We start from the raw sequence: 26,043 nt of genomic DNA, 5'->3' as shown, positions 1-26,043 counted from the left end.
GCAGAGATTTCATGCAGCACAGAAGCCAAATAAGAATTTTTAATGCATTTATTTTCTTTCATTGCTTGAAGTAAAAAGGAATTAAACTTGTCATCACAATGACTTCTTTCCTCTAACATCTTGTGGTAAAGGCTGTAGTTATAGCAGAGCTTTAACAATTAACCAGGTGGTATTAGAAGTAATAGAGAGATAGGATCGGTTGGGTAGGGAAATATCAGTACTCCTCACTAAGAGGGAAAAACAGCATAACTTCAGTTACAGGTCAGACTAGTAATAGGTAGGCACAAAACCCAAACAGTCACAGGAAATGCTACTTTTATCCATGTAGCTTACTCTAGGGCCCAGACAGAATAAGAAGATGGGAGAGGAGGCAAAAGACAAGTTCTGTCTGTCCATTCACCCCACCCTTTTTTAAGGAAAACCAGATGTTTGTTTTGTTGTTTTTTTTGTTGTTGTTTCCCCATTTTCTTCACTGATGCTATCATTTTATTTGCAAATCATTCAAGATTAGCAATATCATATTTCTTCTTCTCACACAGTAATAATAGCCTTCCTAGGCATGGAGAAAAAGAAATACATATTTTTGAGCTATCCACCTCATCTAGATCAGTCTGTTACCATTATTCCTAAGTCAGCTCAGCACAGACCTAATTTTATCATCTTAGTTCTGTAAAGAGACTTCCAGGGATAGTATCACCTGTAAATCATAGAAGTCATCAGTAGGAAGTCAGAAAACAGGGCACACCACTAAAATCTTCTGGTTTACCTTTCAGATCCATATCTCCAGCTCAGGGTCTCTATAATGGAGTCAAAAATGTCAAGAGAAAAAGGGGAGGAGAGGGAAGCATCACATCAACTCAGTGCTTTAGTTTTAGTCCTCAATCATGAGATTAAGATCTGAGGAACTGCCTTGAAAGTTTAAAACAGCACTTGACTTCATACAGCTGTAACTATATTCCTTTACATTTTGACAAAAACAAATCCAGCTGATAGAAAAGGATCTTGTACTTATGTCCAGATCATATGACTATGAGATAACAGGGACAGGCTTCACAGACCTGCAGAGTTTAAGGACAGGGCAGCAATAACTGTCATGCTGTAACAGCAGTTGTGCACATACATTGCCATCTCAAGTTTTTTTGCTACTGTGTAAAGATGGAACACAAGAAGTCTCAGAAGTGCAATTCTATGAAATTTATTATTTAAATAGTGGATGTGCCAGTTATAAAAAGGTGTCTTTGGTGTTAAATATTTAATTCCATTTTAATTGTGTACTCAGTCTTCATAGTGTCATTCTTGCCCTTTTAGAGTGAACAGCAACTTACAAAATATGCAAGAGAATAGTAATCAAATCTTAGATTTATACAAAAAAAAAGTTGGTATTCCCCCACCCCTCTTCTGCCCCAATATTTGCAATTATCTTTTCTTAGAGAGGGACTTCCTTGTTCCATGCCCTAAAGGTAAAAAAAAAAAAAAAAGTTAAGGAATGTATATATTCCACCTCAAAGTTATGTTAATTTGCTTCTGAAAAAAGACTAGATATTAGTGATTGTCTTTTCCTATTGCAGGCACAATGGTTGACATTAGAATCATGTACTCAACTTCCCAGCTAGTATAAAATGTGCATGAGTGGTTTTGGACTTCAGAATATCCCAGCATAACAGATAAGAGTCCCATGAGAAGCTCATATCACATTCTCAGTGTGCTCATATAACTGCATTGTTGAATGTACCCAAGAAACATCAGCTATTTCTGGGGAAAATACAAGGAGTGTTTTGGGATTATGCAAGTCTCCTGTAGCCTTCAGGGCTGATGCAAATTTTCACTAGTAAGATACTTCAGCCTAAGTTTGTTTCCAACCTTCCTTACATTTCCAAGATCAAAGTCTAAGCCTCTGTCTATTTTATGAGAGAGAGAGAGAGAGAGACACACTATCTTTTACTCATGTATTTCCTGATAGAATATTTGGGTTCATTTTTCTACACTAACTTACTCTTTTCCAGAAAGAAAACTGATTTTACAGATAGCTTCTTGTATCTACTGACCCTTTTTAATTTATAACCTTTTCAGACTCACAAATGCACAAAAGCATATTTGTTGCTGACTCAAGTTCATTTTGATTTTTCCCTCCACTGTTTTTCCCCATCTTCCTCCAAAATAGCCAGAAGTTCCTAATCCATTAAGTTGGAGATCTTAAGAATTATCTACATGCATTTGTGTTGTATCAAATTGCAAATCATTTGGGCTGAGGCAGATGAGGAACTTAAATAAAAGCATGTACTGCAAAGTGACACAGGACCCAGCACTTTAAAGAGACAGTACAGCAGTCTGAAGAGCAACTAGACTAAACCAGCAGGTTTTGGTGTGGGTTTCCTCCCCCATCCTTACATTAAACAAAGAAGGAACCTAACCTGGTCAAAGCTACACTGCATTCATAGCAAGGTGATCAAATGCTTAAAATTCAGCTTCCCCCTCACCTTTTCTGCATATTTCACAAACTATCCAACATCCCTGCAGTTCAAACCAAGAAAGATTAGTCCCAAAGATAGAAAAAAATACTTGTAACAGTCATTTTTGTAGCTTGTCACTGTATACCAACCTTTGTGTGCACTGTGTTTAGGCAGCTCCCACATTTCTACTTCTTCCACCTCATGTCTCATGTCTCTGCGTTTTGAAGGTGGCTTGCCCATTCTTTTCTTCTTTGCTTTAACCAAAGGTGGGCACACTAAATAACAAGATACAAGTGGTGTTATTTCTCCAATGCATAGTCACAAGGCAAATTTAACCATGACTTTCACCAGCTGGTCTGTGGTGTTCCTCCCTCCCTTTTTTCTACCCGTTTTAAGTAGAAGTTAAAATTGACACTACACATGCCAAGCAAGTCTTACACATCTACAGTATTTAATCACTGTCTAACCATAATTCTGGATGCATTGTATTTTGAGTCATAATTTGGATAGGTGTTAATGTGGTAAAAAAGGAACCTAGTACATTGGATAATTCTGCCTTAGTTCACTTTTCAAGGGTTCAAGACTAGTTGGTGCTGTCCAAGTGACCCAATTCACCAACTGTCTTTAAAAAACTTCAGACCTGTGAAGTTATGCACTACAAGTACACTGCTCAAGCAGTCAAATTTAGAGCATGATATTACTGCTAAAGCCATATATCTTGTTTAGACAAACCTCCTTACTCATGAGGCACTTTAATTTGAAAAAGCAAATACTAATATAGGAAACATTTTTAAAGAGAATGTAATTTTAATAGCATTTCTGCAGCATCCACTGGCACAAACAGTGTTCAGAAAACAGTTCAGTTCCTGCTTCCTAACACTGAATGTGATGACTTCTTCCAACTACCTGGGCTAGAAAAAGAGGAAGAGTAAGCAAGAAACAGACCAAACATCCTCAGTTTGCTGCACCATCTCTGGATTCAAAGATGCAGAAGAGACATGCTGAAAGTTAAAGGTAACTTACAGTTATTCTAGAACTATTACCAATATTTTTATACGATGTAGTGGAGCCAGGAACAATGCTGCTAAAGTAAAACATTTTCAACTCTTACAGAGCATACTAGCATTAAAAAAAACAAAATCCTGCAACACTGAACTCTGCATATAGAAAGCCTCCAATGAAAGAGGCAAATAATCCCAAACCCCAATAGGCTCAAGCAGGAAAGCAACACAAAGAAAGAACTAAGGAAAACACTCTCTGCTTGGTTGTTGATATATGAAAGCTGATGTATATTATCAGTGAACTGAAGACAAGCAAATCATCTGTTCTGAAGATAGCCTCACACCCATTATTTGATAGGCTGATCCTGAGATACTTGAAACACATGACCCAGGAGAGTGGCAATACCAACACTACAGCAAATTCTGTAGCTGTTCCAGCAGCACCTACATTCGAACACCTTTGAAAAGCATCAAAACCAGATCTGAACTCCAAGTAAGACATTAACTATAAAGAAGAAAAAAAACCAAAACATTCTGCTTCGTGAGCTAAGACACTATCTAAGCTATTACTTGGTTAAAATAACTGTTTTCTTCATCTTTTCCTTAACTAGATCACAATGATTTGCACTCCATTATTCTTCAACAGTGTTAGGGCAACAGTTGGTCCATACTAGTTTTTCTGAGTGTTGGCATACGAAGCTACTGCATAGAACTCCCTTCATGTTTTACTGATCAAAATTAGGAGCTACCACTGCACATGCTACCAAGAGTAGCATTATCTGTATAAAGAATTAATATTACAGTTTATGGCAGTAACAACTTTATACAAATAAAGGCTTTGCTTTGGCCACATCAAAGCATTTAATGCTTTGATTTTCTATAAAATTACCTTAAAAACATCCCCAGAAGGATCTCTGATGCATCCTTATTACCCTGTTTCAGTTTGAGAAGGCTATAAATATATCCAAGGTATATTTATACACTGACTGACAGGCATTTTATAAATAGCAAAGCAACAAGGATTAGTTTTATTGTTTTCAAATCTTATGCAACTATCACATGCTTGCTATTTGTATCATATCCTTCTGGATGTTCCTTAGGAACAAAAACACACAGAGAAAGCTGTACCTTGTTCTTTGCTCCTTGCCGGAGGTGAGAAACTACCACGTATTTGGCTGGTAAATCTGGGCTTAGCACCGCTTCTAATCCAGTACTCTTCAGGTGGTATCCCCATGTTCTCTCTTAACAGCCTTCCTAATTAAAATTTAAAAAAATAAAATTAAGGTCAGTATTTAGTCTTGGTAATGCTAACACAAGCCAGAATGCAAAGCCAGCTACTGGATCTGATTGTAGGAATCTGTTGAAATATAAACAGTTTTCTGGAGATTACACTTAAAAATTACAAGACACATTAAGTGTACAGATTTTGAACAAAGAAAATAAAGTTTAAGAACACTAAGCCTGTAAGTACATCACCCTGTTTTGGTTGTTTATTACAATGCAAGACACTACTAAACAGCAGCCACCTGCTGAAGTGACCATACAACCCGTTGCAAACTGATAATTCTTCTTATTCTCAGTATACACTAATCCAATTTCTAAGAGGATCTACCTTGAAATAAATAAGATGTCCTTTCCCAGGTCAAATTTAATAATGTTTCACACCAATTTTCTGAAAGTACAAAACTGTTTTTGCTAAGAAAGCAGCAGCTACAATTTAAAAAAAAATGTTTGACTCCTCAACTGCAGGAAAGCTACACATGGTAGGTCCACTAGATTGTAATTAATTCTGTTTAATGCACCCAGCATTAGTCTGTGATAGGAGAGTCAGACTGTATAAACTTAAATGCAGAGCTTCTAAGATATTAAGAAACAGTAAATACATAATCCAAATTATCTTAAGCTTAACAAGTTAATAAATTGCCACAAATGTCAGACAGTTAAATGTATCAAATCTAACATAAAGGCAAGCTTCTGCATTATTCTCTGCTGGCTGTAAAAATGCAGAGTCCTTATGCAATAGCTAAAAAGTTGCAGCAAACTTCCCTCTGTTTCAGAAAAAAAATATTCTGCAGGACTTCTGGCTCTTTGCCAAATTTGAAGCTACAACATGCTCTAATCTTCACACTAGTTTAAGCTACAATATGAAACTGCAATTAGGTGTTCTTTGTGCATGCTACTAATCAGCACTTGGTCCTTAGCAATTTACTCACCTCTCAAGAATTTCCGTAGCATTCGCTGGTGTTCGAGTCCTTCTCTTCTTGTCATAGGCCTCTTTCTTCCATAATACCCATAGTCACTGTATACAACTTCATCTTGTTCTCTCTTCTTTGGCTTGTAAACTACACCAATGTTTTCAGCAAGCCCACTCCTAGTTTTTATTTTTTCTTGAGCAGGCCAGCTAATTAATTGTGCTGGTACAGCATTTGTAGGTGGTTTCCAAAGCACTCTCTGACCGACTTGGTAGAAATTTCCTTTACTTGGCCTCAAGATGCCATATGGAGGGGCTTCTTGAAAGAAATACTCAATTTCATCCATGTCATCATCCTCGTCCTCCTCATACTCATCCTCTCCATCTTCATCTTCCTCTTCTCCTTTCACAGAATATTCTTCAGAGTCCTCAACTTCTGACAAACTCTTAGTTGCTTTTTTGTTGGGAGAATTGACTTCTTTCCTACTAGAGGACCTAGAAAGGGCTCCCAGCCTTCTACCTTTACTGGAAGTCTCCTTGATCTTTGTGTTTGAAGAGTTGACATCTTGGTCATTCAGGCTGTTCACCTGCTCCTTTCCTACCACTTCATCTACGTTAGGGGATCCACCACTTTTAATTTGGTCTAAGCCCTCTGTACTTTTCTGAAGAGTGTACATGCTTTTCTGAAGCACATAGTCAGGCACAAAATAAGACACTGGGGCATTATCAGTTGATGAGCCTTCCTCTCCAGAGGACATGTCATCAGAAGACAGACTGATTACACTTCGACGCTTCCTTTGTGGCAAACAAGCATTGTAGTTTGTGTCCATACTGTCCAAACAAGCCAGCCAGCTGCTAGAGGGAGCAAACCTCTCAATTGATTTGTCACACCAAATACTTTTTTCTGTCTGACTTTCATTGGTTGCACTGTGGCTTAAATTCAGCTTTTTCTGCTGAAAGTCACTCATTACCTCCATATTAGATGGAAGTAGTCCTGCTTGTTGAATAAAGCCAGGCTCTTCTTGAGAAGCTTTTGATCCTGCAGACCTTTTAGTGCTAGATTTCTTAGCTATTACCACTGGTTGATCTACACCAACAGATCTTGCCAACTCTGTGATTTGCACTGCCATGGTTTCACCTGGGGGGGATTTTGCCATCTTTTCTGCATCCAGCTTCACTTCATTATTTTGCACATCTTTCTCTTGCACAGCTTCAGCACCCTGTTTGGAGGTGACAACAGCTTTTCTCTCATCTAAGGAAGCTCCTGGCAGCATATTCTCCCCTTCATGAGGGCCATATATCATGCCTTCACACGAGCTAACAGAAAACAAGTCGTGTGGCACTATGTTCTCTGGAACTGGTTTACCACTTGCCACGTCATACAGTGGGATTGTTTCTTTAAAGGATTTCCACAGTTGAATAGCTGGAGAGCCATTTCCATATTCTATCCTCACTTCTTCCTTCTCAAAGGCATAGCTTCCAGTAGGAAGATTTCTATACTGTGTAGAACTGGCAGGGTTCTTATTATGAAACTCTCTGTCTACCACAATAGAAGAGCCAAACAAATTTTGTTTCTCTGAAGTATTTTCAGTCTCTGTACCTATACCAGGAGAAACACAGGCTAGATTTCCTGCATCACAACCTTTCGTTTCTGTACGGATATCTTGATGCCTTTTTTGCTTGCTTTCAGGCTGTCTAGGATCAGTCTGTGTTTCTTTTGTCTCCATTTTCTTCCCAGGGCTATTATGATGTCTAAATCTTGTTGCATGATAAAACATAGGGGAAGGTGGGGCAGCATTAAAATAAGGCCTTCTGTTAATTCTTGCATGCACTGGATGCTGTGGGACAAAAAATCGAGGGTACTCATGGAGCGCAACAGAATAAAATGGAAAATACGGATTTCCACTTCGGAAGCCTAGACATTGGTGACAAAAAGAAAAGACAAATATATTCAGAAATTAGTCCTCCTGAATCATATTTACTTGCATAGACAGGGACAGCTACAAGATCAGACACATCTGTAAATAAAACATGCCACCTTTCAATGCTTAGTAGCAAATCTGGTGCAAAAACAGAGTTCTTCATTAGGCAATAGTTTATCTCAACATCTACACTTTAACCAGGGCTTGTTTTCATCCCTTGGAACATTCACCAAGTTGTTTTCTGTGCTTTTTTTGGCTATTTCACAGACTATTACAGAGCATGGATTTTGAAAAAGACAGCTCCAAATACAAGTTCACATAAGTATAGCACTTACAAGGTCTATTTAACAATATCTTTCTTATTTTCTTAAGTTTACATTTATCCATACCTATCATGCATGCACATGTGGCATTCATATAAAGCCACACATATTAATTTGTAAGTATTTTCTGGAGCTCTGTGTCTGCAGGATGACCATTACTAATATTTTGCTTAGCTTCCATTCTCCAGAAGCACCCACAAGCTACATATTTAAGGCAGAATTAATGTAGTGCTAGACTGTCAAAAATCTGATTTATTAAGTATTAGTTAAACTCCCAAGAGGCTCATTAACACAGATACTGCAAGAGTGGAGGAAAGAAGCATGTAACTACGTAACCAAAGATCCCACAGAGAGCTGCTGTTTACCTTACCTGGAGCAGGTACGCAGTATGGACTGTATGCATAACTGAGGTACCATGGATTTGGATAAGGCTGTTGAGCTGATGGCTGTGCATAAATAAAGGGTCCTGGGTGGTTTGTGGAATATGATCCACTTTCTGAAGTTGAAGCAGTATTCATTTTTCTTTAAACACTGAAAGAGAGAAGTAATCATTTATCAACCACTTAAGAACTACGTGACTTAATTATTTTTATGCTCTGTCAGAATTTAGCAGACATTCCTCTCCCTGCCCAGAGAAAACATATCCTTCTAAAAGAAAGCTGCTGTCTTCCAAACAGCAGGTAACAAACTGACATGCTATCAAGGTCAAATATTTCAGTTGGGCTTTGCTAAGCAAGCTTTTGTACACAGCTCTCGATATTAGTCCTTCAAGGCAACCTTGTAACATGCTCTAAAGCTACAGAGCTTTAGTAGTCTTAGATGCATACATCTCTGTAAGTAGTATCCCAGCCAATTAAATAAAAAAGCCTTCAGTGCATTAGCCTTAAGCAAGAGGCCACACACACAAAGGAAAAAAAGAAGCAGCTTCACACAATCAGACATTTAATGCTTCATGCAGAAAAAACTTCTTAATTTCTTAATGCTAATGCATGTGTTGTTACACAGTACAATAAGAACTCCATTAATTCAGGATTTGTACTTTATACTATACTTAAGAACGACAGCTAACTAACATAGTAAACCAAGTATTTCAGTGACACCCTGCTTCCTACGCTTAAACCAAATGATAGGTAGCAAAAACAACCCCACCAAAATCCTTATGTGTAAGTTTGCATTCAGAGCCATATAAAATTCACAAGACAGAACTTCCTCCCACACTTGGATGTCTCCTCAGTTAACTAATACTTGCAAGCAATACAACACTATCACACAGAACTTATAAGCAAGACTATAAGAAATCAGAGGACTCTTTAACTCTTTAGAAGACTCAAGCACTTCAAAGTTACAAAAGAACCAAAATTATTTTGAGACCTGTTACAAATTAGCACACGGTTCAGCCTAGAGTTTCAGAATGCCTTAGGAATGCTGGAGCCCTCTTCAGCTTCCATCTAGGGTGGCCTGTGCAGCTCTTGAAAGCACCAAAAAGCCTACAGACTCCCTCGGGCCAAAAAATTACTTTGACCTTTGAGAAGGAGGGCAGAGAAGGGAAAAAACCCCACCAAAACAAAACAAACCACCAAACAAAACCCCCTACAAGAACTAAATATTCCTCCCCCCACCCTTGAAGCCCCAAAACCTAAAGTCCAATGCTGCTGCTGCTGCTGCTGCTGCTGCTGCTGCTGCTGCTGCTGCTGCTGCTGCTGCTTACATCCCAGAAGAAAACTAACCAGGTCCTCTTTATGGCAGGCAGCTGCTACTTGTCCACTCCTCCTCCCACCTGAGGCTCATTTAACAGTGATGCAGGGAACGTTTTTCCATCATTGTGTGGGAGGAAAATCAAAACACAAGGATAGGAATAGTTGTAAAAGCCTTCAGCTGTTGTACAGAAAGCTGGCAGTTTCATCCTGCAGATGTTTAAGCTGCATCTCTAAGTAAATCTGGTATTTTCCTTTTATGATGTTGGAAATTTTTTTTTTTTTGGAAAAAAAGGGAAACATTCCCAATCTTTTGATTCAAACTGCAGTTAAAAACACTTCTTTCAGAGAAAAAAAAAGAAACCACCAGGAGACACAAGGCCAAGTTTACATTTATTTTTAGGGCTTACCAGTTGTTCAGTACTGAGTAAAGGGAGCAATGCTCTTCCATCCTAACATGGCTGAGGGGGCTGACAAATGTAATGTTATTTCCACATGAACAGAAAAAGTATTTCTTCCCGTACAGTGTACTCCATCATATGTCATGGGAATTTATGAAATGTGAAGCTGCAATTTGACTCAACCCTGCCTTTTTACAGGAGGTGAGACTCTGAGTTGCTGCTCTGGAATTGCACATCTCCAAATGAGAGACTACTAATACAGGGGCAGGTGGAAGGACAGGAAAACACTGTACCTGTGCTACGCAGGCTGGTGAGTGGTTAGGGGAAAACAAGGGGGTATGGATGCTTAGAGATTGTTTGTATTCCTGTGTTGGGAAGTTCCCAAAATCGATGTGTTTTTTCTTTCTATAACACTCAGATTAACCAAGTCCTTTGTACCAAAACACAAACTATAAAATGTTTGGGAAGGGTTAGTGATCCATTCCTTGCAGACCTTCCCAGCCAAAGCTTGTCCTTTCCACTGACAGCAGCTCTTGCACTTTGTATGACAGGACAGTAAGCAATGGGTACAAAATGAGATGGGGAATTTAATTTAGCTATTAGTAAGAAATTCTTGATTGTGAGGGTGGTGAGGCACTGGAGCAGGCTGCCCAAGGACATTGTTGAATGCCCTGGAAGTGCTCAAGGCCAGGTCAGATGGGGCTTTGAGCAACCTGACCTAATGGGAAGTGTCCATGCCTGTGGCAGTGGGGCAGAACTCGATGGTCCTTAAGGTCCCTTCTAACCCTTAACATTTTATGACTCTGTGACTTGTCTGGTATGTTTTTAATCCCCAGCTCTGCCCTGCATCCATCATACTTTCAACTCTTTGAAGTGCACCTCCCAGCCTCTCTATGGGTGGATGGACCCAAAGAAAAATAAAGATAATAAGTAACACTAGATGGCTTTTAAAAAGGTACATGTTCTCAGGATTTTCCTTTCTCTCATACCTCCCTTCAGCCTCCTGTGCCCCTGTCAATTCCTTCCATCCCAGAGTAAGCTCTAGTCCCCACAAATTCCCCCACAGGTGAACTTTGCTTTTAGGGCAGCAAACCCACACTTGGCCAAAGGACATTCCAGGCTGCCTGAAGGACCAAAGGCAGGTCCCAGGGGGAGAGGACCCAGCTGGGTGTTAACCCTGAAGCCCACAGGCCTCCAGGTTGCAGCAAGTCCTGTGAGGAGCTGGTGTTGTTAGAGAAGGAGAAAAGGAGGCTCGGGGCGGACTTTATGGCTCTCTACAGGTACCAGCGACAGGATGAGAGGAAACGGCACCAAGTTTCACCAGGGGACGTTCAGGTTGGATATCAGGGGGAATTTCTTCACAGAAGGAGTGATTAGACATTGGAATGGGCTGCCCGGGGAGGTGGTGGAGTCACCGTCCCGTCCCGGGAGGTGTGTAAGGGAAGACTGGATGTGTCGCTCGGTGCCAGGCTCGGCTCGGCAGTGCGGTGTCCGGTCGCAGCCGGTGATCCCGGAGGCCTTTCCCGAGCCGCAGGATTCGGTGGCTCCGGGGCCGCTCCCCCCGGCAGAGGGCGCGGGGGCCCCGCTCCCCCCGCGGGCGGCGCCGCTACGGGGCCGCGCGGGCAGGGGGCGCTCGCGGCCGGGAGCAGGGACAGGAAACCGGGGGCGGGCCCGGCCGCCCCCCCGCGCCGCCGCGCCTCGCGCCCCGCATGCGCAGACGGGGCGGGCGCGGCGCTCCGTAACGGCGGGCGGGTGAGGAGGAGGAGGGGGAGGAAGAGGTGGGGGGGGGGGGGCGGCGGCGGCAACAGCAGCAGCCGCGCCTGCGCGCCCAGGGGCCGCCACCGCCTCCGCAGCCTGGGAGAGAGACCGGATCCGCCGCCGCATCCTCTTCCTCCCCCACCGCTTCCCCGCGGCCGCCCGCGGTCGGGACGGCCAGGCACGAGAGGAAGCGGCGGTCGGAGGTTTGTCCGGAGCGGAGGGTGGGGGGGCAAGGATGGCGTTGGTGGCGGCGCTCCCGCGCTCGCGTCCCGCCGCGCTGCGGCCGCCGGGCCCTTTCCCGTCCCCGCGGGGGGAGCGGCCGCCCCGAGGAGGCCTCGGTCCCGGGGGCGCCCGCGGGGGCTCTGCGGCAGCCGCTCCCCCCGCCCGGGCGGGCGCGGCTCCCGCCCGCCCCCTCCCACCGCGGCCGCTCCCGCTCGGCGGCCGCGGCCCCGGGCCCGCCGGGCACCGCCGGAGGTGGCAGCGGGGGCCGTGTCCGCGCCCTCGGGCAGGGCCGGCTCCCGGCAGACCCGAGAGGAGGAGAGGCCGTCGGGATTGTTCCTAAGCCCGGAGTGCGGTGGTGCTGGAGAAGCGGGAAGGTGCCCGCTTCCTCCTGAGGGAAGCAGGAAAGGGATGAGGGCTGTGGAGGGACGGGACGGCGCGACTGAGCATCGGGGAGAGGGGAGAAATGTGTTTCATTGCCCCTAGTCCAGCATCGCCGCGTCCCGCGGGCAGGAGGGGGCTGTGATGGGGGGTCGGGGTGTGCGGGGCTCCCCTTGCGCTGAGCAGGTGGGGATGCCTCAAACCTGGGTGTTTGTGTTGGCAGCGCTCGCAGGGACACGCACTGTGAAGTCTTGGGGGAGAACAGCGGTGGAGTGGCAGTGCGGGTCCTTGTAGCTGCCCCTGCGTTCCCTACTGATCCATCCAGTTGGGCATATGTACGCCATGGGTACCTGCAGTGACCGGGGTGGCTGCCGTGCTCGGATGTAGCTTTAAAGAGTCACATAATTCTTAGTAAGCTTTTCCGGACTAAATAAACACATAGTATCGCTTTGACGTTAGTCACATTTTCCCGGCGTTCACCATTATTTCTGCTGTGAAACGGGATACATACCTGCTGCTTTTGAAATAACTTTAATTATGATTTAGAAATGGATTTGTGCTGTACTTAGCATGTGCATTTTTAGAGGTTTTATTGCAAAGCCCTAGCTTGGCTTTTCTGTATTATGTACATCTACTTTGTGATCATAATGGGCCTGAAAAGCTGTGTGCTGTTGTGAGCTCACCTAGGGCTGTAGCTACATGAATTTTGTTCAGATGATGTATTTTAGAGATTATTAAAATGCACACTGAGTATAGTTCTGTTTCTCAGAAATCTATCTGGAGGAATAGGTAGTTTTAGTATTTAGTATTTAATTTAATTGCATTAAATAGTAAATGTACACATCAAGTAGTCTCACGATTTGAGTATAGGTGTCACACCTTTTTCCAAATTGTTTTTGTGTGTCGAGTAGAGGGGACCCTTTGCACTCAAATATGTATAAGCAGCATCTTTCATGAACAGTCCAAAGAGGAAGAAAAGATGTTGCTGCTTATTTAATATTTTTGACTGCATTTTAGACAGATGGTTGTTGTTGGTTTTTTTCTTTGCTGAAGCAGGCTTTTTTGTTTTGGTCATGTGATTATGAAACAGACCAGAATTGGTGCAAACCCTAAAATTTCTCTCTCTTAGTTTACTGACTGTTGTGCTTTGAGAATAAATTTTATTTGTATGAGTATGATATCCATTATAATACTTAACCTTTCAGGAACTAACTTACAATTAATTAAGCTACATTAATGACTAATTAATTTCTTAATGTAGAAATGCTTGAATTTATAGTTAAGTGTCATATAGTGAATGTTGAGGAAAATTACATTTATTTTTAACCTGGAATTTAAGTTGTTAAATACAACAGACTAGCTTCATTAATGTACTATAGTTCAGAGAAAAAAAAATTGTTTATATAGGATATGTGGCTGGATCTTACTGGAGACATCCATGGCCCACTTTTCTTCAAAGGTTAATTTTCCAAAACAGGTCAAGTCTTCCACAAAACAGGAACACCCTTGGGGGTGGAAACTACCTGTGCTCAGCATAGAAGTCCAGTTGCCAATTGAAGCTGTTGGTTTATCATGTCATAAATGCTAATTTTCTTTCTGAGCAGGTATTTCCTTTAGTGTATAACTTCCTTTAGGAGCAGAAAAACAGGAGTGCGTTGTGACCAAGCATGTTTTTAACATGGAGTCTGACACTTCTGGTCTCTACTTTCTGTGCAGCTTCAGAAAACTCACCTACCTCAAAGTTGTAACTCACCTCCCAAGAATAATATGTATGGAAAATAGTAGTAGTTTCCAAGTGAATAGTCATTCTCAAGATAACATTGTAGGATTAAACCTTGTTTTTAGTGAAATTTCACATTGTTGCCCTATTAGAATCTTCTTGATGTCCTCAGTTTTCTGGACTACTGTGCTATCAAAGACACCTTTGATGGCTTTAGAAGAGAGGAAAACTTCCAAGTCTGGAACTGCTTCATCAATTACCTATTTCTTTCTCAGTGCCAAGGATGCAAATTTGATACATTACTAAAGAATCTGGACCTTCCAACTCCTTTTTTCTTCTTTCTTTCCTATCTTTGAGATCTATTGGCTAGGTGTGTCGATTTACATAATTGATTCTAATCAGTTTTAGTACTCACATTCCCCCTTGCTATTAGCTGGTATGTTAAGTTTGAAACTGGCTGGCTTGTAACTCAGAATATCCCTCATAGTAACCCAAGTGTTGAAGTGCCTGAGCTGGGCACTGTGTTGCTAGCTGGGAGGATTGCTATCTGCACACACCAAGGCTTGTGTAGTTTGGCTTAGGGTTGTTCAGGTCTAAATTCTGACCTTTTATTATGTTAAAAATAGTGAATGACTCACTTCTTTAGATGTGTTTTTACTTGTGATTTGTATGAAGCTGCCCTTGGATTTGGATGGAAATAGGATTTTGATTAAAAGTGCACAAAGGTAGTATTTAAAGTTTGGGTTTTGTTTGTTTGGGTTTTGTTTGTTTTTGTTTTTTTTTTTAATTAGTTAAAACTAGATTAAATAAGTTGAATATCCAGGGAGATAGGTTTGGGTTGTTGGGGTTTTTTTTGTTTGTTTGTTTTGTTCTAAATTTTCTTCCAGATGTATGGAAAATGAAGTGTGTTTTTTAAAGTGTGAATTGGAGTTAGGAAAGTTAGAATTTAAGAAGTATTTGATGGCTGAAGATGCAGATGGGAACCTGTAACACTTTCATAGATCTTTTACATGTTTCCCACCATTTTATGGAAAGTTAGGCATCTAATCTGATGCCTAATTAATGGGATTTTCAGAAGGAATCAGAATCTCTTAAAAAACCCCAGACAAAAGATGCCTATATATCTTTCTCCCCGCTTATAATTTGGGTGGAAAATAAATTAATTTTTTAATAAGTCCAGTTGAAGAATATTATGTCTGTGTATCTTATATGTTTCCCTACAAAACTGGAAATAGTCAATATACCTGTTCACTGTTACGCACTGTTATGCCACTGCCATGTATGTAGTGCAGTATGTATCTCTATCAATCTTTGCCTGACCTCAGAAAATAAACAGATTCAAGGAAGGCAATTAATAGCCTATCCCATAACTCATTAACATTTGATGACTAATTTTCTGAATGGTCTCATTCAGATTTGAAGTACATGAACAAGTGTTAACAAGCCACCTCATTAAAATTACTTAAGCAAAAAGGAATAATTACTTAAAAACAAACCCTCTTATCAAGGTGTTACTTAATGTTGCTTTCCAGCTTGATAGGGAGGTACTTTATATCACCTGGTGATTACATGGTTTCATTTGCAATGGTGAACCCTGTGGCCTTCCAGCAGCTACTTGCCAGTCCTGTTTTGGATAGCTGGCTTCCAAGAAACAACCCAGAACAAAATGGTCACTCCAGTGACATCATTGAAGGGGAAGGTCTCATTCCTAGAACTTGTATTCAGGGATTATTTTTATTCTATCAGAATTTCAGTTCAGGATATAAAGCTAACTTTAGCCATAGATCTTTTAATCCATAAATGAGAAATGTCCACTGCTGCATAGTCATTGGGACTCAGCAGACAGTAGTGCATCTGTAGACGTATCCTCAAGTCCACAGTTTTTCATTTATGTATATAAAGATATATATGACTGTATGCCAAGCAGGCACAGTGCAATGAGAGAGATGTTGGGTTGGACTGGCTAAGGCTCTTGCTTTCCTCCCTCAGAAGTTCATGGCTTTGGACAAGCTGTTTTTTAATTCAATGCCTCAGCTTTTCAGCCTCAAAGTGAAGAGAGTATCTCCTTTAAAATAGTCTTGAACTCTCCAAAGAGGTGTGAGAGAGGTAGATAATCTTGGATGATTTTCCAGGCACTAAATGATGTAACTACCACTTATCCTAATGTTTTGAACAGATTCAATTCTCTTGGGCAAATGACAATGTAAATTATGGCAATTTTGGATCAGTAATTCAGAGATCCTTGATGTATTTGTTTCCATTACAAGGGAATGGGATGTGAGTCCTGACTCTGTGACAAATACAAAACCTTGTTCTTTAGCAAATGGTTATTGTTGGCAGCAAAACACAGTGTGGATGTGGAAAACAGGAATCGTGTACGTAGCATGTTCCTACCATGTGCACTTCCCTGGAGTACATGACAGATGGTTTTCTGTGAACCAAAGGCTCCAGCTTTGTAAATGTATGGTTCAAAGGTGATCCACATCACATAAATGTTCTGCAACAGGATTCCTGTCAGCTCCTCAATCTTTTCTGCTATTGAGGGTCGTACTCAAATGTTCCAGTTATTTATAGTAATTAATTTCACAGTTTCAACTTGTCTTCTGCTGAACAGGTCTGCTTTTTCAGTTATTGACTGTCAGCAGCTTTCTGCCAAAAACGTCTTTAATCTTACTAGCAGGTGTATATCAATTTCTCCATGGCATCTTTGACTTGTTCTGGTACCTAATGACTGAACCAGTGCATATTCATTTTCTTTTTTTTTCCTGTTTCTGAAAAAATATTTCTATTCTTTACAGTTACATCAGAAAAGGAAGTAATGGTATCAATGAGTTCTTTTGCTAAAGCTTTGTGTTACTGATGCTCTGCCCAAACAGAGCTTAATCCACCAGCTTGTATTGTTCTTGAAACTTTACTCCTAAGCCAGGACAAACAATGCTGTAGAGAGACTCGGGATACCAGCAGAGCCACAAGCTATTTATTGCTGTGGGCCTAACACACGTAGGGAGTCTGTGTCTGTAGCTGCTTAAAGTTCAGTGCAAAGTCTGTCAATGGATTGGGTTGCATGGTGATCTGTTCCCAGAGCAGCAGGAGGGTGGGCAGTAGTGCAGAGATGAGATGCACACTGTCTTGGTAGAAAGGAGCTGTGACCTGAGGCAGAAGGTCATGCTTTAGATGGAGCAGTATCTCTATATCCTCAATGTATTTATGGTTTAGTGACTTCAGAGGTTACCTGAAAGGTGAAGGTCTCCAGTCAAGACTCGTGCTAGTATCTCTTATTGTAGCACTCAGTAGTTTTTCAGTAGTAATATCTACTCCTTCCCCCAGGTATCAAAGCCTTTTCCGTTTTCCTCAATTAACTGCCTTCACCTCAACAGTGAGCATTGGGTTTGACTAGTTGGGCTGTTTTGCAGTTAAACAACCAGGGAACACTAAGAGTTTCTGTTTGTGTATATTTATCACTGAAAAAGATTGGGCACACTAAATTAGTAGTAATTAAAGTGGCATTAATGAAGCATATCTGTTTCAAGTGAGTGAATGTTGAAAGACAACTGTTTCTGAATTGTATTACAGGCAGGGCTGTGTTGAAATAGTAGATCTTTGGTGTGGCTTGCAGGTATTTCAACTGTCTTGGTCTTACACTAAATCTTATGTTTTTGTGTGGAATTTAAGGAATGTCATTTCACCCAAGTTGTTTCTGCATTCTCTGTTCATCGTGAACTGTAGTGATAGTGATATCTTAGACACAAGACAAACATGTCCTGGCTGTTCCTCAGTTCTGGAATGCAGAAGAACATTGCAAGATTAAATAAATCTGGAAGCATTTGATAGCTGTGGTACTCTAGTACCCATTATGATGGTAATTTTACCGTCACAACTATCCCATTCTTAATTAGGTTTTTTTTGTTCAAGTGGAAGATGAAATAAAACCTGACCCTATTTTTAAGAGGAGAAATGTCCAAACAAGATAATAGACATTGGCAGCCACTGTAGGTGTTTTGAGCCTTGCTATTCCAGCATCCCTTTGCTCCTATTATTTCCTTGTTTTTCTTTTCTCCTGTCTGCAGCAGTGATGCTTACCTGGCTGTGTGGAAATTACTCAGAAGGAAAAACAATGTGAAAAATTAATAGGTGAAGCCCTTCTGCATGCAGCAGATAAATTTAATATGCATTGGAAATATAGACTTTTAGGGCTTTTCGTTTTGTTTGTTTTGGGTTTTGTTTTTTTTTTTAATCCTTAGTGCAAGTTCTGCTTCATCTCTACTAGAATGCCAAAGGTGAAATAAACAGGCTGATAATGATGTTGAGAGTTTAGCTGGAAAGTGATGGAATGTTAAAACTACTGCATTTATCTTTTTAGTGGCCTGGTATTGATAAGCTTTCAGTAGACAAAAACAAAGAAGCAGAAAAACCTGCTGTTTAATGTAGAAATGGGGGGAAAAGTGGCTATCTTATCAATGGTTGAATGAAATTCACAGGTGTACTCAGTGGGAAATCTGGGTAATTCTTTGAAGAGGAATGAAGTCTTACTGAAACTTGTTTTAACTCTCCAGCTTTAGGAGCTGTGTTGACAAAATAAAGAATTTTAGTTTGTGAGTCTAGGTCATATGAGAATTAATGTACAAACTCCTCTGCTTTTCATTTCTCTTAGATACCTTTGTTGTTTAAATTTTTTTTCTTAGAAGGGTTTTATTGCAAATAATGAAGTACTAATTTAGAAATGTTTATTAGACAATTAATTCTAAGAGGTAACTATGAAAGGTTTTCCAAAATGTGCTGATGTGTAAATTAATTTCATTTTCCTGCTTTCAGTCAGTCAAGTGCAGCCACTGATCACGAGATGTTACCACAAAATCTACCTCAGACTTCACTTTTGTTCATTCAGTTGCTGCGCCATAGATCTCAACGGGAGCTCTGCAGACACTCTTGAAAGTCTCTGAACAGATTGGGACATCAAGTCACAGCATGATGACCTAATAGGAGGTCAAAGTCTGAAAGATTGATTCAGCAGTTCAAGATAACACTGCCCTTTTATCAGTATCACTTCTGAAGGCTACGGACCTCCTGCCATTTCTTTCCTGGTTACTTCAGAAACACTCAGCTGACCTTTCTTTGGTGAAGAAATCTTGACTTTTCTCTCTGGTCCTGGAAATATTAATGGAATACAGTCATGTCTACCCAGGACGAGAGGCAGATAAATACAGAGTATGCTGTATCCTTGCTGGAGCAGTTGAAATTCTTTTATGAACAGCAGTTGCTAACTGACATAGTGTTGATTGTTGAGGGCACTGAATTTCCCTGCCATAAGATGGTTCTTGCAACGTGCAGCTCATATTTCAGGTGAGTATTCAAACGCTACAAAAACTGTGGTACCTGGTTTTAAGTGTAATAGTAATTGATTGACAATGTTTAGCAGAGACTTAAAGATCAGTAACGTAAGTACAAAACCTAAATATCCTTACTTTCCAACGCAGAGTAAAATAAAATTTCTGGCTTCCTGGGACTAATTCTAGATATTTATTGTAGTTCCTACAATGAGGTGCAGGGGGGGGGGGGGGGAAACACACTTGTGATGGCTCATTTTCTTTAGGGAGTTAAATGAGTCTGAAAAATTAGTAAATTTCTTATTCTTCACACCAAATCTTTAAAATACTTAATCTGTTTTTATTTCCCAAGGTAGGATAATAAGGAATTACTGAGACTTGGCTGCAGGAATTCCATTGTCATGTTTAACTGCAGTTTCTTAGTAGAAGCATTTGCTAAAAGTAGGGATTGCTGTGCAAGTTCATGGCTTTCTTTTCTGAATCATCTGGTTTTCCCTGCTCAGCAAAGCTGAAAACTCTTCCCTTGCTTGAGTGTTGTGGCAATGCAAGTGAAGTTTTTCTCTGTGTGGTTGGGGTTTTTTTTAGTTTTTTTTGTTTGTTTGTTTCATGGTCCCCCCAAGATACTGTTGAAATTTTAGTTCAGTACCTCTTGTTTTCCAAATGTCCTGGTTTTGGTCTTTTAAAACATTTTTATTAATAAGATATGTTAAATGCTACCACATTTTGCAAATGCCTTCATAGTAAGACCTGGATGATGAGGCACCATGAGTTTTCTGCAGTGATTAATCATTTTTGTTGGCAGCATAATATAATTAATCTGCCTGCCTGGAACGAATTTTGAAGATTGAAACTAGTCTGAGTGACATCCACGCATGTTCTACCTTCCTGATGCATTGTGGAGGGATTATAACTTTTCTTTCCTGTTCAGTCACTGGAAAGTTTACAAATTTGCTTTTCCTGAGACCGGCTCGCTATACAGAACACATCAGAGATGTTTTCTGTACTTTGTCTCATTTCTTGTAGAAAACTGTGGAAGGATTAATTTATTACTTTTACAGAAAACTTTTGTCCCTGCTGGCTTTTCTGTTTATTTTTTCATCTCAGATGAATCTGGTCCAACTTTTAGCAACAAGTATTGTGTGATCACTAGATAATAATTATTACCATTGGCCCTGTGCAGATGACATAGTTCCAACAATTTGTAAAATAACAGCCACTGAAAATGTAGCCAGATTTAATGTGGGTGGTTAATCATAAGGTTGGAAAGCTGTCATGAGTCCACCCAGTGTGCTGCATCAGAATGTGCAGTCAAATCTCTTATTCATATGTGTTTGTTTATTATTTATGGAATGAGGTTTTGGCACTGGTTAAAAGAAGTATCAAACTTGTGGTTTTGTCGTGTTCTGTTTTTCTTTTCTACTTTGGTTTACAAAAAGATGTTCAGCTTCCTAAATTTAGCTTTATTATGAAAAATTGATAGCCCTGAAGGAGGGGGAAGAAAAGCGAAGCATCTTTCTGTGTGATCCAGCCATTGTGTGTGATTGCAGCCAGCTTACCTTCCATCTTTGTGTCTGAATGATGTGCAGCCCTGCTCCAGCACAGGCTGCTCAGCAGTGTGTGAACAAGACCTAGAGCCTCCAAGAGCTCTCTCTTCCTTTCTGAGGAGTCTCTGTACCCTCTTGTACTTTCTTGTTTATCTTTAAATAGCTGCATAGCAAGTTGATATCAGTTAGTGATCCCTCCTAAAATGCAAGTTGCCCTGAATTAAGGAGCTTAGAAGAAGACAGAGAAATGGGGATGGGATACTGTCTTTGTATCGGATGCTTGCTGGAATGGCTTGGCTTAGGGAGTGTATCTCCACGTCCCTTTCATCTCTGCAGCCAGAAGCAGGACTAAAAGGTGCACTCATTGCCCCTTCTAACTTTTCTCATGCCTGGTTTCCTAAAAAGAAAAGCCCAAATAAATATAAAGAGCCTTGAACTGAATTTTTAGCACAACCATAAATACCAAACCTGAATCAATATAAAGCTCTTGAAACCAATGTCCCCTGTTTTAAAAAAATTGACAAGTACATAGTTTATAGTACCAGATTGCAGTTAGTTCTTAACTGTGTTACAATTAAAATACTAGGATGGGCAAGAGGTGTGTGAAACATTAAGGAAACAATAACAATGTTTTAAATTGCCTTTCTAGTCTTCTTCAGGAAGATGTAATAGAAATACTTGCTCTTTTTTTCCCAGATTAGATCTGATAGGTTTTTCTGCTATTGATTTTTGCCTGCAAATTTGAAGTTTACTGCATGTTATGATGAATGGTATATAAGAAATAATTCATAAAGTGCTAGTCCTTGCTCCATTTCTTCTCCTCCCAGAGGAGCATCCTTTTTGATATGACTTAGCTCAGTCCATTACATAAATCTGCTTCTTTTGGTTCAGAATCTAAAATCTAGCTGTGTATGTTTCAACAGTGTTTTCTGGAGGATGTTTCTTCCCTCTTATCACCTATCATAGAAAATATTTAAATTGTGTCATTAAAACTCCAAAATCATTAGCACTATCTGCTGATTAACACAGAAGGGTTTGCATGAATATAAAGTATTTCTGCAGAAGACACTGATGTTACTCTTTTGATGTTCTGTCCAAATGTTATATTGGAAATAGTAGATGTCAGCCTAAGGTAAATCCAAAACACCTTTGAACAGGCCTGCAAAAGGACTGTTCACCTTTAGGAGTGTAATCACCAAAGGCTTACAGGTGACTGTTTAAGATTACTCACTGCTGATCCTTGTCTTAATATGTGTGTTTCTCCTCAGAGCAATGTTCATGAGCGGGCTGAGCGAGAGCAAACAGACTCACGTACACCTGAGGAACGTGGATGCAGCCACTCTGCAGATCATCATCACTTACGCATACACGGGTAACCTGGCAATAAGCGACAGCACAGTAGAGCAGCTCTATGAAACTGCCTGCTTCTTACAGGTAGGAATGTCTACAGGAGGAAATAACAGCTCCTAATCTCTGAACCACTTTATTCTTTATCTTGTTAAAAGATCTTTCCTATTTAGTAATTTCAAAACACTTTTGCTCCGTTCGCTCTGTATAGAGAGCAGTTGCTTGCCAAATTTGCTTCATGTACCCATCCCTCCTTGCATGACAGTCCCTTTGGAAGGCTGGAAATAAACCAGTGTACTTCTAACATTTAGAAAATTAGTTTTGCCAGCAGACATAATCACGTTGTGTACTCGGTCTGTGTGAAGCAGCTGAGTGAGTCACTGCTTTGTTTTTGTGTATGTATAGTATTCCATGCCTGAACTGTGTTGTTCAACACCAGACACAGGTACTTTATGTGCTGCTGCTCCATGACAGCATAGACTGTACGTGTAATACTTTGTGTGTTTCTTTGCATTACAGGTAGATGATGTGTTACAACGATGTAGAGAATACTTAATCAAAAAAATTAATGCAGAAAATTGTGTGCGTCTATTAAGCTTTGCTGATCTCTTCAGCTGTGAGGAGTTAAAACAGAGTGCTAAAAGAATGGTGGAGCACAAGTTCACAGCTGTGTACCACCAGGAGGCTTTCATGCAACTGTCACATGATCTACTGATAGATATTTTAAGCAGTGACAATTTAAATGTGGAAAAGGAGGAGACAGTGCGTGAGGCTGCTATGTTATGGCTGGAGTACAACACGGAATCCCGCTCGCAGTATTTGTCCTCTGTTCTTAGCCAAATCCGGATCGATGCACTTTCAGAAGTAACACAGAGAGCCTGGTTTCAAGGCTTGCCACCTAATGATAAATCAGTGGTGGTGCAAGGACTGTACAAATCGATGCCCAAATTTTTCAAGCCCAGACTTGGCATGACAAAAGAGGAGATGATGATATTCATCGAAGCTGCTGCTGAAAACCCTGGTAATCTTTACTCATCTGTCTGTTACAGCCCACAGGCAGAGAAAGTTTACAAACTCTGCAACCCTCCCGCTGACTTGCATAAGGTTGGGACGCTGGTAACTCCCGATAATGACATCTATATAGCAGGTGGGCAAGTTCCTCTGAAGAACACAAAAACCAATCACAGTAAAAGCAGCAAACTCCAGGCTGCCTTCAGGACTGTGAATTGCTTTTACTGGTTCGATGCGCAGCAGAACACTTGGTTCCCCAAGACGCCGATGCTCTTTGTGCGCATCAAGCCGTCCCTGGTGTGCTGCGAAGGATACATCTACGCAATCGGGGGCGACAGCGTCGGCGGGGAGCTCAACAGGAGGACTGTGGAGAGGTACGACACCGAGAAGGACGAGTGGACCATGGTGAGCCCCCTGCCCTGCGCGTGGCAGTGGAGCACGGCCGTGGCGGTGCACAACTGCATCTATGTCATGGCGCACAACTTGATGTACTGCTACTTCCCCCGCTCGGACGCCTGGGTGGAGATGGCCATGCGGCAGACGAGCAGATGTTTCGCCTCAGCCGCTGCTTTTGGCGATAAGATATTCTATATCGGAGGACTGCATATTGCCAGCAATTCTGGGATAAGGCTGCCCAGCAGTACTGTGGATGGGTCTTCTGTAACGGTGGAGATCTATGACGTGAATAAAAACGAATGGAGGATGGCAGCCAACATCCCTGCCAAGCGCTATTCCGACCCGTGCGTCAGGGCCGTTGTCATCTCCAATTCCTTATGTGTCTTTATACGGGAGACCCACATGAATGAGAGAGCCAAGTATGCCACCTACCAGTATGACCTGGAACTCGACCGCTGGTTCCTGAGGCAGCACATATCGGAGCGCGTGCTGTGGGACCTGGGCAAAGACTTCCGGTGCACTGTAGGAAAGCTGTATCCATCTTGCCTTGAAGAGTCCCCGTGGAAACCTCCAACGTATCTCTTCTCGCCAGACGGAGCTGATGAATTCGAGCTGGATGGGGAGATGGTTACTTTACCACCTGTATAGCTCCCAAATGAGACTGCACAACTGAGTCTGTGCTCAGTTATAAAATAATAAAAGAAATAAATGGCTGTGAAAGAACAGGTCTGGGGACGGAAATCTCAGAGCTGTCTTTCATGAGTTGTATTTTTATGCCCTACCTAACACTTGCCGCCATTCAGTATGAATTAGTGAAAAGAGCAGATATGCTTCCATAATCTCAAATACTATTATCAGATAATTGAGAAAAATATATGTATATCATGAGCTTGAGCATCTGACTTGTCTAAAGAATTAATTCTAGTTCTATAAACTCTCCATTCAGGAAAATTAGCTTAAGAAAAAAAGTAGTTATTGTTTCTAGGATGATGTCACAACTCTTTTGAAAATATCTTCCAGTTACATTTTAACTACTTCTGGATATTCTACTTAAGTGCTAGTTATATAATTGTCAGTGTGGCCTAATTAAAGGACTGTGCCGCACTTACTAAATACTAATATCTATGTTGGTATAGTAATGCCATTAAAAGAAAAAGAAACAAATCCCATGGATCTACACCTGTGGTAGGAAGGGTAGATCTTCCATTGTATGATAACATGCTGGGCAAAATGACTGCAGGTTCAGTCAAGCTGTATGATGAGGTGCATGTATTCTATTTTCACTAACTTATACCTGTCTATTTAGAATACAGGTCTTCCAAGCAGCTGGTAGATTACCAGGTGTGGACTTAAGTTGCTGGGCTTGCGATAGGAATTGCCAGCCCTCATAGTGCGGGTCTATGTGGGGCTTTAATCAGTAAATGCCTCCACGTTCTGTATTACAGTAACATTGGCTCATGTATATTACTTCCTGCTGCTGATGTATTTTTCCATTGTAAAACGAAGTTTTAGTGTGGATTAACCAGGTCTTTATTTTCTGTTAATTTAATAACAAGCATTACTGTAGTGTGATTGTGTATAGATATCCCTTAGCTGTCAGGTTTTTTACTTTGGGGGGGAAGCAAACTTCAGGAATATCCTGTGCTGTGTGTGCAGGAGAGCAGATGCCTAGTGCTGCTCTGGCATTAATCCCAGGAACCACTAGCAGTAGCGGGGTGCCGCCAACCTAACATGAACACAGGTGCTTCATGACAAACCTTACTAGCATGTTCAGCTGCATCATGTTCTGGCACTGTATTTTGAATGACATTAATTTATTAAAAAAGACTGAATCCAGTTGCCTGAGTGTGCTTTTTGGCTGAAATAAATAGAGCTGTGCCACCCTCCCACCACATGCACACTTGTAGCAAGTTGCTTATTGAAGGCAGCTAGAAATAGTTAAGCTGCAAAAAGCCTGGAGATGAGTATGTTAAGTTGGTGTGCTCACTACTACTCAGCAGAAGCTGGAAATTAGGTATTGAAGTCAAACTGAGGATTACATAGGACTAGAATCCCCTGCTATCATTTTTGTAAATCAGCACTTCAGTCATGGTACAAATTCTGCCCTACTGAAAGTGAAGAACAGCAGGCATTAAGGAGGAACATTGTGTGTAAGTTCAGAAGATGGCAGACCTATTTTCAGTCTTAAGTAATCAAGAGCAAATTTATTTACTCCATTGACCACACTGTCACTGGCTTTTCCTTAATTGTTTCTTATTGCAGTAGATACAACTGCAGTCTTCAATAATGACATCTTTGTATTGTTTGGGCTAGGTCTCAAGGAGCCTTACAAAGTTTTGTCTTTGTACAATGATTAAAGGT

General features: G+C 41.1%; 2 protein-coding genes across 3 annotated transcripts; one reads left to right on the top strand and one right to left on the bottom strand.

Moving 5' to 3' along the window:
- Positions 1 to 1,375: 1,375 nt before the first annotated feature.
- Positions 1,376 to 8,405, bottom strand: LOC139591356 (uncharacterized). The gene is made up of 5 exons (XM_071429917.1): positions 8,258 to 8,405; positions 5,665 to 7,557; positions 4,580 to 4,705; positions 2,600 to 2,725; positions 1,376 to 1,454 (listed from the first exon to the last, which is right to left on the bottom strand). The coding sequence occupies exons 1-5, from the start codon at positions 8,403 to 8,405 to the stop codon at positions 1,417 to 1,419; spliced, it is 2,331 nt and encodes a 776-aa protein (XP_071286018.1). The 3' UTR covers positions 1,376 to 1,416.
- Positions 8,406 to 11,693: 3,288 nt separating this feature from the next.
- KBTBD2 (kelch repeat and BTB domain containing 2) lies at positions 11,694 to 25,518 on the top strand. Of its 2 annotated transcripts, none has more exons than XM_071429619.1 (4): positions 11,694 to 11,943; positions 18,873 to 19,400; positions 22,197 to 22,362; positions 22,795 to 25,518. In XM_071429619.1, exons 2-4 carry the CDS (start codon positions 19,231 to 19,233, stop codon positions 24,328 to 24,330), a joined length of 1,872 nt encoding a protein of 623 aa, XP_071285720.1. In that variant the 5' UTR covers positions 11,694 to 11,943; positions 18,873 to 19,230; the 3' UTR covers positions 24,331 to 25,518. The 2 variants fall into 2 exon arrangements, with proteins under 2 accessions (XP_071285720.1, XP_071285721.1); XM_071429620.1 differs by lacking the exon at positions 11,694 to 11,943 and adding an exon at positions 13,572 to 18,191.
- The last annotated feature ends 525 nt before the right edge of the window (positions 25,519 to 26,043 follow it).

This window comes from Agelaius tricolor, unplaced genomic scaffold (genome assembly GCF_023055355.1).
Source record: "Agelaius tricolor isolate 1412-34295 unplaced genomic scaffold, bAgeTri1.0.p SCAF_6, whole genome shotgun sequence".
Taxonomy (NCBI): Eukaryota; Metazoa; Chordata; class Aves; order Passeriformes; family Icteridae; genus Agelaius; species Agelaius tricolor.
The sequence above is the reverse complement of the archived record's forward strand: the minus strand, read 5'-3'. Positions and strand labels throughout refer to the sequence as shown.